General features: G+C 33.8%; 1 protein-coding gene across 1 annotated transcript; it reads right to left on the bottom strand.

The window, feature by feature from the left end:
• Window positions 1-3,318: 3,318 nt before the first annotated feature.
• Window positions 3,319-6,441, bottom strand: LOC127732294 (uncharacterized). The gene is made up of 4 exons (XM_052241364.1): window positions 5,863-6,441; window positions 5,331-5,429; window positions 4,091-4,384; window positions 3,319-3,572 (listed from the first exon to the last, which is right to left on the bottom strand). The coding sequence occupies exons 1-4, from the start codon at window positions 6,431-6,433 to the stop codon at window positions 3,319-3,321; spliced, it is 1,218 nt and encodes a 405-aa protein (XP_052097324.1). The 5' UTR covers window positions 6,434-6,441.
• Window positions 6,442-12,819: the final 6,378 nt, after the last annotated feature.

Below are 12,819 nucleotides of genomic sequence, written 5' to 3'. Positions count from 1 at the left end.
AAGAACATCCAATACCTAAAACAAATAAATGACAATAGGAACGTCCATTCCATAAAAGCCGATCTAAACCTCTGATGACAAACCGATCTAAAAACTCCCTAACTGAAGTCTAAACCAATCTACCGGAACTTGCACACATCTCAGTATCGCAATTCTTCACAGTATTTAACAGATGATGTAGTCGTGATGTAGTCGACTAACTTTTTGAAGCTTTCATGGTTCTACGTATTATATTACAATAGATTGACGTTCAGAACAGCGTGGATATGGATACCTAGTACTTTATTTTGCTTATACCGAACTATTTAACTTAATCATGTGTTCAATGGCTGTCGATAACATTAATTTCGTGCATTTACAGTATATCAGGGGCCTCTAAATCGGTGACGTTCAGAACAGCGTGGATATGGATACCTGGTACTTTATTTTGCTTATACCGAACTATTTAACTTAATCATGTGTTCAATGGCTGTCGATAACATTCATTTCGTGCATTTACAGTATATCAGGGGCCTCTAAATCGGTGACGTTCAGAACAGCGTGGATATGGATACCTGATACTTTATTTTGCTTATACCGAACTATTTAACTTAATCATGTGTTCAATGGCTGTCGACAACATTCATTTCGTGCATTTACAGTATATCAGGGGCCTCTAAATCGGGATGTCTAAAATTGTTTACACTTACACCCTCTGGTCCAATTAAAAAAAAAAACGAGGGAAACTTCGTACGAGTAGGATATTTTGGAGTTAAAAATTTAAGTATGAATGGTAAACTAAGAGATTTATCAGGGTTGAAACATTGCATAAAACGAGGTAAGACAATCATATTCGTGTTAAGTGTATGGTACAAAATAAGAAACCTGATGACCGACTTTAATCAACGAGTAAACAAATGTTCAAATGCTGTACATAAGCACGGGGTTTTGATTGCTGTAAAATATAAATATTAGAGGTGTCGGGCATATTTCGACACACAAAACTAAGAGACAACTGAGCATAATTCAATTCAGAAAAATGCGGAAAAAGTTTTTGAAAATAGTCAAACTGAAAAGAATTTGCTTTAAACAGGTCCTAACCACAAGAATTTTGACGTTAGAATACATTTGTTAGGATTATGAATTCTAAGTGAATTATCTGTATTATTTTCATTGTAGACAATATGTGGTATGTAATGTATTTTTTTTTTACTATTTCCGTTGCTTAACAGATAGTTCTCAGAAGTACATTAAACAAATCTGAAACCAATTTAGAAGCCTTTTAACAACTGTTTGAGGGGTCCGTAGATGGCCTGTTGCAAATCTACATTTCTGCTCCTATCAAAATACCCTCATTTTTCAGTGGCAATCCAAATTTATCGGTCCCTAAAGGTGACTTGAGAATAGAAATATGATCACTGCAGTTCTTCTTCCGACCGGTAATAAAACCTTTGACAAAGTGGGGCGTCCGTTGGCTTTGCGGGATGTACAAGTACGCAGTCACGTCCGGTCGGAATGGGTACTTTAAATCCATTGCCTCGTGTAGAGAGAATGCCACGCCATCTGCACGTTGAGAACCTTTGTAACAACTCTTTGAGGGGTCCGTAGGTGGCCTGTTGCGAGACTAAAGTTCTGTCCCTATCCATTATACCCTCATTTTTAGTGGTTCTATTACAGGACCTACTTATTGAATGAATTGTTAATTAGTCCTCATTTTGAACATGCATGAAATATTTGCCATTGGACGTTAAGCAACCAGCAATCAATCGAATTTCTCGCCCTCCATTCCTGTCCACCGCTTATAAGGGACCTACCAATTGTATTTATTGTTAATTTGTTCTCTTCCTGGCAATGTCAAAATAGCTTTGCCAATGGACGCTAAGCAAGCATTAACCAATCAATATATCATTGTTACAGTTTAATTATGACATTATAACCTTCAAATTATCACGTGTTGCTGTTGATCTGTTGAATCTTCAGTAATCTCTATTGATTAGACGCAATACAAAGATATTAAAAACCAATTATTAATTCATTCAGTTAAATTTAGGGCAGGGACAAGTGTCCTTTGCATAACTATGTTAACATATTAAATAACTGTCTTTCGTTATTTTTTAAATATAGATAAATTAGTCGAACATTAAAACGTTGCTGAAAAGTCAAGTTGTGTTTGTCCTATATTTTAAACACACTTAGATGAAGTTCATGTTACAATATATACAATGTTTTTAGTTTTTCAAGAAATGTCATTAGAAAGGGTAAACCAAAAACTCTTCTGTTCAAAGAATAAAGAATACTAGTAGTATAATTGGAAAATAATGTTGAGAAGGTTTGCAATTTTATGGCATTTCATGAGAATACCTGCGAATATCCATGTGCATTTCGTTTTTATAATCTTGCTGCAGAGGCATTCGTTTTCGTCACACAGTTGTGCTCAATTCTGTTGTCACATTTGGACAGTCACAAATTTAGACAAAAGGTTTGATTCATTTAAACGTCTGTACATGTTTTATACGCATCTATTGGTAAATCGGCGTATGTTTGTTTTATTTTTTTTTAAAAGTCTTATGAATTGATGTGAAACTGATTTATTCTAATGTCACTCAAGAGTATATTGATTGATTGATTGATTGGTGTTTAACGCCACTTTCAACACTATTGTGCTATTTCGTGGCGGTCAGTTTTTATTGGTGGAGGAAGCCGGAGTGCCCGGAGAGAACCACCGACCTTCGGTAGGAAAACTAACAATCCTAGTCAATTAAGATTGAAGTCGAGTGCACCTGCCCCGTGCGGGATTCTCACTCGCAACCTCAGTATTGACTTCCTTGTGATACAGTAGTTCGACTACTTAGACCACGCGGCCACCGAGGCCCCTCAAGAGTATAAATAATGCATTAGGCTTACTGATATATCAATCTTTAGTCTGAGAAAAAAAAATAAAAAGATGACTCATTAATGTTAGAATCGTATAATTGTTGTTCGTGTTTACTTCATCAGATGTCATTAGTGACACAGAAAGGGTTCCCCCGTCAGTAAACTATCGTAATTAACTCCGGATGCGAACTCCAGGTTTGTCCATCACTTTAGTTTAAAAATATGGAGATGTGGTATGAAAGCCAAGGAAATAACTTTCAGCAAAAGGATATGAACAACTACTGATCACCATACAGGGTTCAACAAGGAGTAAAACTAATACGGAATAATAAACACGTCTCCGGGGTGATAAAAATGGAAAAAAAAAACAAAACCCCAAAAAAACCCAGATATTCATATTTCTGCCTAAACCACTTCTTTTATTGGCTTGAAGGGAATGGTTGTTTTGACGATTTAAACTATAATTTAATGTTCATTAACATTTCTCTTACTGGATTTGACGAGTACTGCATATACATCTGTTTTCCCCAGTAAGTCCTTTCCATTCCCTTTCATAAGGAGGGTATTAAAAAACCCTTTTAAGGTTCTGTTTAAGCTGTCAGGAGAGTGGAATATCTTATTTTTTACTTCAAAATTAACAACCACGTGTCCTTTGTCACCCATTAAGCATGCTCCTGTGGCGTTGTCCGGCAGGTTAATTGTTGGTTCTTCAAACTCTTCTGTGACATTGAAAAACATTATTCATTATAGCATAAATGTTATAGTTATTTGTAGAAACCAGTTCAATAAAAATCGACAGGACAGAAAGTATATTGAAATCCATCTAAAAATGTAAAAACCTTAGTTCTATCTTTCAGAATAAAATTCCTATTAACATGATTAAGCTAAAATAGAAATCACACGGGTAAAAACAATGAAAATAGTTGCCTGCTCAAAACATCTTAATTGAATATTTATAGTAAGAACAAGGGGGGGGGGGGGGGGGGGGGGGGGTATCGAAAGAACAATCGATGTGAGACAGTATTTTTATATTACATCGATATCTCAAGGTAAAAATAAAAATACGGGTATTAATTTAAAATTGACATATGCATAGCAAAACAATTGAACTAAACGTCATATGACTATCTTGCAAATCACCATGACTTAAGAAGAATGTATTCGCAAAACAAATTTATCTATTGTAAACAAGTTAATTGTCTCTAAGTAATAGCACACCTTAATAACGCTTACTTACCTGCTGCACTGGCAATTACTGCATATGTTTGTGTACGGAAATAGCTTGTCAATTTACTAAATTTGAAAAGTTTTTGGATGAAGGTGCTGACTTCACTCTGGAACAGGCCGTCATCTAGAACTACTCTGTTTTTAACATCAATGAACAGTATGATACTGCCTTTCTCAGCTCCTTTGAAATTGATGTTCTCACTGCTGAGGTCTTCTTTTAGCGAATTTATAAGTTTGACTACTTCTTCACTATCGTCTACTTCATGAATGATTATTCTCAATTTTGTGTAGCTCTCCTTTAGATCTTTAATACAATGTGCACATTTTTAGAGATGAATGTTTTCATTTGCAATTCTTTTCATATAAATGAAGAAAACAATGTGTTTTATCTTATACTGACGACTGATTTTTTTTTTCAAACTTTGCCTTATAAGGGGAAATAACTCATGAAGTAAAATTTATTAAAGAATGTGTTCAAAATTACACATATTTTGCTTTGAAGCAAGTAAACAAGTCTTGTGACCTCAATTTTAGTTCTTTTTTTCAGAAGTTATAAGAGCCATCTTTTCATGTTATCTTTAAGTTGTATCATATAGTTTTCTTTTTAAGATCCATAGTTCGGTTTTTCATGTATAACCTATACAAAATCTTACTTTTTTGCACAATCCATAGCTTGATAAAAATCCTGAGAATTATACTTTTTACTCTATTTTTGCCAAAAGCATGATATGAATTACATTTTGTCAAATTATTTTATTCTATCAATTTCAATTTAGACCCCTTATCTTTCTTATTTTGATTTAGTTTGATATAAACACGGCAAAATTTCCTACAGCAGCATCACGTACAAAAGATATGAATGGATTTGAAAAGAAATATTATAATGTAATTAGAACTAGTATTTGTCGATATAATCCTGCATCATGCTATTGACACATAACACTATAATGTTTAAGCAAATACAGCAATTTAACAGCATGCCTGAAGCAAGTAACTAATTCCTATCACACTTTGTAAAACTCAAAGGAAAGATGAAGAGTATGAAATATTTCGTGATTAATGATTTTTTGAATAAAATAAAATAATGTTCCGAGAAGAAATGATAATAAAGTTCTTGTTTTCGAACTCAATAATTGAATGATTACACGTTAATACACAAATGTAAAAACTAACTTTTGCTGTGTATGAAGAATGAGGTAAACTAAATATATATTTGGATTAAGAGCAATAAACACCCTGTTTAATTTCACCTTCTTCTGCTCTAATTTTTTCAATTGCTGCTTCTGTCGATTTTCCTACAAAAATATGAATTTCTTTTCCTGGATTTCCAATAACAAACCTGTACATTTCTACAAAAGAGAATTATGATTAAAAAAACAAATCAAAATGTTCATTAAATCAATACAACCGTTTTCGTATGACTAACGTTATGTATTCACTTAGATATTATTCGAATTGACTTCTGTACTAGACAGCTTTTATTCACATAATAAAAAGATTTAGAAACCAAAATCTAAGAGATCTTAGTGACCTACCAAACCTTAAATTGCCACATAAGTTAGATTATAATATTTGTCGTCATAAAAATCAGTATTTTAATTCTTTCCGTTCTTGGCATCATAAAAGTGACGAAGCTTTGAAGGTTGGCAATGTTTTATATCAATACACTATTTTAAGTGCTTTTGCATAACTTAGATTGTCATGTTCTGAAACAAATAGGTTGATAAGGTCAACACACTTTTGGGAGCACACAAATCAAGGCGCTAAATAAAACAAACATACCTTCCAATTGTTCAATATCTGCTCTAGCATCGAGTAGTTTCTTCTCAACTTCAGGATCAAGTACACAAGTCTTGCATTGCTCGACATCATGTGCATATCCATTGTTTGGGGGTTTATTCAGGTAAGCATCTATTCTTTTTCCGACTTCGATAAAGGTAACGAAAAAATTGTCAAACAGAGGTTCCGATATGCAAGCATTCACTCTATGAACAAAGCTATTTCGTTCCCGCCTTATGCGTTCAATGTCTTCACCTATTCCTATCTCTGTGTGAATCGGATTCGCCCCCCATTGTCTAGACGGTGGCGGTATAGAAAACTGGAAAAAATTGACAATAATTTTGTAAGATAGACTTACATCAATCTTGGTGTATCCATCGGTTTGTAATGTATCTACCGTATCAAGCTCAATTGTGTTTAGTTTTCTTCTGAAAGGATCATTCCTCATAATATCGTTGTAGAGGGTTTTTGCTGGAGTTCCGGTTTGTGCCATTAACTCTTGCATTATCATTGGAAATACTTCCAAGACCACCATGCTGCACTTTGCACATCTGTTCTTGTCTAGTGATGACATATTTATGGTTGCATCTGAAAAAAAATTAAACGTAAACACCAATAACCATGATTCATTAAAACAGTTAAATTTCAAAAACTCTCGGAACAAAATGGTTTGATTGACAAAATCAACTTATCAAAATTGTCAGACGACTCCTTGTAAGAATAGTTGCCAAACATAAACAAATGTAAACAATTAATATTTTTTTCCTCATTATTTTGAAAAGATAACATACGGGTAGAATCTTTATATAACAAAAATGATCAACTTGACAGAATCTACAAATAGGTGAAACATCAGAAATCGTCAGGGAACTTATTCTATGAGTTAATCATCCGAAACGACGATTGTTATTATAATTGTATTTCTTTTATTGTCCATTATGTTGAAAATTATAATGCATAGAGGGCAGCCTTAAACGGAACAAATTATCAGCAAGTTAAGATCTATAAATAGGTCAAATGGAAAAAATCGTTGGAATATGGTTAAAATATATGAATAGCTAAGTTTTATTATGACACAAGTGTTAGTGAACTTTCTTGTAAAATAAAATCCTTTATATTATCAAAATCTTCATAAACGACTGCTATTGAAGTATCATCTTCCCGAACACTAATTCATCGATATTTTCCCGTATGCAGTAAACTTAACTACGAGAACTCTCATTAGAACGTCGGCCATCGCATAGCGCAAGTGCAAGGGGAACCCGTGATAAAAGAGTGTATACAAACGTGCACTGAAAGGTAAATAGTAATAACTAATTATTACAAAACAAATTTAATATAAAACATCAGTTCACAACTGTTAAGGAAAAGTTTAATTAACAAATGTGACCGCATGGAAAATATTGAAAATACATATCACGGCTCTATCAATTCACTTATTTGTCACGTGCTCCACGTGTACTGTGTGGATCGTTTATTAATGTCACGATCCGTTAAACGTCGGCACAACACTCGAAAGTTAATAAGCTTGCGATCAACGATTACTGAATGACATATATTTATGTCAGTAGCGTAATGCAAATGTAACGATATTATATTAAAAACAAATTAAATAGTACACCTTTGAAATTGAAATTTGATTATTTTATGTAGAAAACTATTCACATTAATGTGAACTGGATTTATTGTAAGAGGGAATTGAAAGAAAATATTTTTATCGATTTGTTCATCTATTCAAAACTATCTGGTGACCTAGATATTTTTGTGTAAGTTACTTTTTCTGAGTTAAGGTCTCATTGACGTCTTGTTTAACATGTTTCTATTCGAATGCAACGTAAGGAGAAGCTTTTTTTGTTTATTCTGTAACATATTTCTGTCAGAAAAGATATGTAGCATCAAGAATTTTGTTAATCTTGAAAATATTACGTTTATATATTTAAGTTAATTCCTTCTTCTGAACTTCATGGTATTAAGCATCAGCAGTTTTGAAAACTTTATAAAATTTTGACTAAAGCAATAAAGACTGATTTGGTATGTTCATTGAATTTTCTATTGTTCAAGATATAATAACTCGAAAAACGCTGGAGTAATTACATCTAGAATTTTTCTACAATAAGGCATACCATTGACTTCTTGCATCAGTGTCAGTTTTTGAGTTCCAAATGGTGAAGTTGAAATCATCCCTTCGTAAATTTTACGGACGCCATCACGAGTTGGTTGACCGTTATGGAATAACTGTTTCACAGATGATATCGGATATGTTCCTTATGTCGTAACTACAATACCCTTCCCTTTTCACGAATATGACTTACCGAATTAGACTATTTACCGGATTTGTAATAACATAAGCAACACGACGGGTGCCACATGTGGAGCAGGATCTGCTTACCCTTCCGGAGCACCTGAGATCAACCCCAGTTTTTGGTGGGGTTCGTGTTGCTTAGTCTTTAGTTTTCTGTGTTGTGTTATCTGTACTATTATTTGTCTGTTTGTCTTTTTATTTTTGGCCATGGCGTTGTCAGTTTGTTTTCGATCAATGAGTTTGACTGTCTCTCTGGTATCTATCGTCCCTCTCTTGAAGGATATCAGTAATATTAATATCAGAGCTGTGAATCGTTTGGTACAATTGTAAACAAGTATCTTGACAAAGATATTTATCCACTCTCTTAAGCACCTGTTGTGTTCTGTTTTGAAATTCTTCGTAATAAAACTCTGATATTTCCTCTGACCTCCTACTGATAACGTCGTGTGTTGCATTAAGTATTCTCTGGACATCATCACCGATTTCCACTTCTGTATCGTGTGGAACATTCCCCCACTTACACGATGGTTCATGCAATAAACTTTCAATTCGCAATATTTTAAAGCACAATTCGGTTGTGAAGTTATCCAAATTTGGAAGTTTTTCCATCAAGAATATTTCACTTTCTGTGAACTCGCTAGGTATGTTATTCAGTTGATATTTCACTTGTAATCCTCTTGGACTTATACATTCTTTTAATATTTTTTGCATTACTTTCGGGAATAGTCCGTTGGCAATACTGCCTAGTCTTGCAAACCTGTCGTTAGATTCTGCAGACATTTATAGTTGCTGTGTTCGAACAATATACTGCAAAATTTATTTGAAAGAATTAAAGGCATGTGCTTTTTACCTTCAAAAACAATGAATACATGGTTAATTTGGTATTTCAAATAATACAATTAATATTAAAATAATAATAAACCATGCGTTTTTCAATTGATATTTATAAAAAAAAAAAAAAAAAAAAAAAAAACACGTGTCGAAAATGACATAATTTTTACTTGTTTCTACTGTTTCTAATTTTTATCAACAACCTTTGTCCTACAATATGCTATGACCTGTATATAATTTTATACAATATCATTGTGACAAACGATATACAATTGGGTGCAGACCAAGCATTACATTAAAGTAAACGCACGTTAACGCCGCGTGCACATATTTCGTTAGTTAACTTCAATTTTCGCGTTTACTAGTAAACGCGCGTTTACTATAGTTACGTTAACGCGGTCAAAGTGGAAATTTCTAATGTATACCCGAGTAAACGCGCGTTTACTCTGTGTCTGTTTAGATCAGTAGTAAACGGGCGTTTACTTCAGATTTCACAAGTTTTTTTACGTGCACTTAAAAGTAAACCCCGTTTACTTTTCGCATTAACTGATTGTGTAAATTATGAAATAAACTTCCTGTACATTTGTACATTTATTTTATTTTGTTTAAAACGACTTTTATTTTAATATTTGACGTATATGCATGTTAAGAACCCTTGCAACAACTCTTTGGGGGGTCCGTAGGTGACCTTTTGCAAGGCTAAATTTCTATCCCTATCCAATATTCCCTCATGTCCCGTGGCAGTCTAAATTTCACCGACCTTTACCCCGGACGCCCCTATTACAGAACCTACCTATTGTATTTATGTAATTTGTTCTCGTCCTGAATATGCATGAAATTTTTGCCACTGGACGTTAAGCAACCAACAATCAACCAACAATCAATAATTTTAAAATGTTAAAATTTAAAAATGATTATTTGAAGAAAAATTGTAAGCCTAGTATCTACGATGAGTGTATTGTTTAAGATAGTCTATCTAGTGTTTTATATTTCGGTATGGATTCCTTTAATTTGGTAATAAGAAAAATCGAATATGTCAAGAATATATATACTTGATTTGGGTTCATTTGCCTAATTCCATTTAAATGAATGATTTGTATTGCGGAAAATGGTCAATAGAAAACTACTGAACCATTATCATTGAAAACGTTAAAAGTATGAATATGTTATATTCCATCAGGTTCTTTACGCATGTTACATATCCAATTATCTAGGATAACGTTTTAAATGTTCTGCATAGCAAGAAACATATGTTGGCCATGATTTTTTAATGATAAATTTAGATCGTTATTTTCATTTTGTGTCATACTTGCTTCATTTAAGTCTGCAACAAAATATAAATGGCTTTATAGTTATGTTTTCTTCATACATTATTTCTGTATACATTCGTTTTTCTAATGACCTTAGAAAGAAAATTCGAGGAGCGCTGACCCCCTTACCCCCAAGGGTGACTCGGGAATAGAATTATGGTCCCCATTGGTCTTCCTCCGACCGGCAGTAAAATCCTCATCAAAGTTGGGCGTCCGTTTGGCTGTGCGGGATGTACAAAGCTGCAGCCATGTCCGGTCAGAATGGAGAGGTTAAATCCGATGCCTCGTGTAGAGAGAGTGCGACGCTCTTTGCACGTTATGAACCCTTGCAACAACTCTTTGAGGGGTGCGTAGGTGACCTGTCGAAGGCTAAATTTCTGTCCCTATCCAATATACCCTCATTCCCCATGGCAGTCTATATTTCTCCGACCATAATCCCGGACGCCTGTGTTATAGAACCTACCTATTGTATTTATTGTTAATTTGTTCTGGTCCTGAATATGCATGAAATATTTGCCACTGGACGTTAAGCAACCAACAATCAATCGAGAGGCGCTGCCTTAATTTTGCAGCAGTTTTTTATATTTCTTTTCCTATTTACGTATCCCAAAAGGTTCGTGCAATAACTATTAAGAATAGCAAGACAATATGTCAATAAACTAAGAATAAAGTAAAAAATGATCTTATAAGACTAGAAGCAGTAAACATTAAAATGAAATTGAGAATGAAAACGGGTAAGTGTCAGAGAAACAATAACCTGACCAAAGAGCAGAAAACAGCCCAACACCACAACTGGGTCTTTAACACAGCTGGCCCCTAAACAAAAAATGTATAATAGTTCAGCGAAAATTGACGTCACACTTAACTCCGAAACATATAAATGAACCATCATTAAAAAAAAACATAAAAGACTTACAAAGGCCAGATGTTCCTGACTTTGGACAGGTGCACAAATGCAGCGGGGTTAAACATGTTTTTGAGATCTCAACTCTCCCCCTATATCACTAGCTTATTTAGAATAAACTAACACACATCAATACGCACAGTAAAACTCCGTTTAAAATAAGTCTGAGTCCGATGTTAGAATAGGTAACAGAAAAAACTAAGCAAAATGACAATGATCAACATATTAAATTAACAAAGGACTACTATCAGTTCCTGACATGCCAGCTCCAGACCTCAATTAAACATTGTGAAATATTTTTGATGTATTTAAAAAAACTCACTTACTGTCTGAAGTATTATTCCGTTTTGTAATCGTTCACATCGATTTGATCAGTGAATATAATAACCCAAATATGTCAAAAATAAAACTAATAGTTATCAAAGGTACCAGGCTTATAATTTTATACGCCAGACGCGCGTTTCGTCTACAAAAGACTCGTCAGTGACGCTCAGATCAAAAAAGTTTGAAAGCCAAAACAAGTACAAATTTGAAGAGCATTGAGGACCAAATATTCCAAACAGTTGTGCCAAATACGGCTAAGGTAATCTATGCCTGGGATAAGACAATCCTTAGTATTTCGAATAATTCATACTTTTGCAAACAGTAAATTTATAAAAATGACCATATAATTGATATTCATGTCAACACCGAAGTGCTGACTACTGGGCTGGTGATAACCTCGGGGACGAAACGTCTTACACACATTAATACATGGAAATCGAATTATTACTCAATAACAATTAGCTGTGATTGGTTGCTCAATGGTGCGGCTAACATTCCTTTGGCTTGTATTAGTTATATAAAAAATACATATTTCTCTATTTTCGCCATTTTGAAGTTATAAAGGCCAAACTACTTACACTGTAGAAATTAAGATCACATGATCGATAAAGAGAATGTTGGTAACCAACTAAGTAAATTCTTCAGACCAGGTTTTAATCTATTACTAAATACCCATATCAATTACCACTTCTAAACTTAAATTGTATCTATTTGTTTGAAGTGTGTTATAAAGTATACAAAAGAAGAAAGAAGTATTTTTTTAACCGTAAACTAAAACGAACCTAAAATGTAAAAGACCATTAGAAATTAATCTTGTCTTTTTAAATCGAAATTTACATATATCAATCCATCTACATAATGGAGAAGACATCATTATACATGCAGCTGAAGGAATGGTATAAAATGATCAAGTGAAAAAATGTAGTTTACAAAACATAATATGGAAATCGAATTATTAATCAACAACAATAGTTTTGATTGGTTGCACAATAGTGTGGCTAAGATTCCTTTGGCTTGAATTAGTTTTACTATTTAGAAGACGTCAGGCAGGGGAGAAGAAATTATAAACACGATATGTATTTGAGACTCGAATAATATGATCAGTATTGCTTGATTAGCATTGATAGTCAAAATCATTTCGATGATTATTATGCATTCCCTTTGCATAATCTTCATTACACGATTAAAATTGAGAATGGAAATGGGGAATATGTCAAAGAGCAGACAACAGCCGAAAGCCACCAATGGGTCTTCAATGCAGCGAGAAAATCCCGCACCCGGAGGTGGTC

Source organism: Mytilus californianus, unplaced genomic scaffold (assembly GCF_021869535.1).
Source record: "Mytilus californianus isolate M0D057914Y unplaced genomic scaffold, xbMytCali1.0.p SCAF_23, whole genome shotgun sequence".
NCBI classification, from domain to species: Eukaryota; Metazoa; Mollusca; class Bivalvia; order Mytilida; family Mytilidae; genus Mytilus; species Mytilus californianus.
Note: the sequence above shows the minus strand (reverse complement) of the source record. Positions and strands in the feature narration are given on the sequence as shown.

What these genes read in the sequence shown, in the direction of transcription:
- LOC127732294 (XM_052241364.1), bottom strand. Translation starts at nt 6,433, where the DNA reads ATGTCATCACTAGACAAGAACAGATGTGCAAAGTGCAGCATGGTGGTC. An exon ending in AGATATTGAACAATTGGAAG is followed by an intron (nt 5,430 to 5,862) that starts GTATGTTTGTTT and finishes TCTCTTTTGTAG; the next exon opens with AAATGTACAGGTTTGTTATT. An exon ending in AAAAATTAGAGCAGAAGAAG is followed by an intron (nt 4,385 to 5,330) that starts GTGAAATTAAAC and finishes ATTGTATTAAAG; the next exon opens with ATCTAAAGGAGAGCTACACA.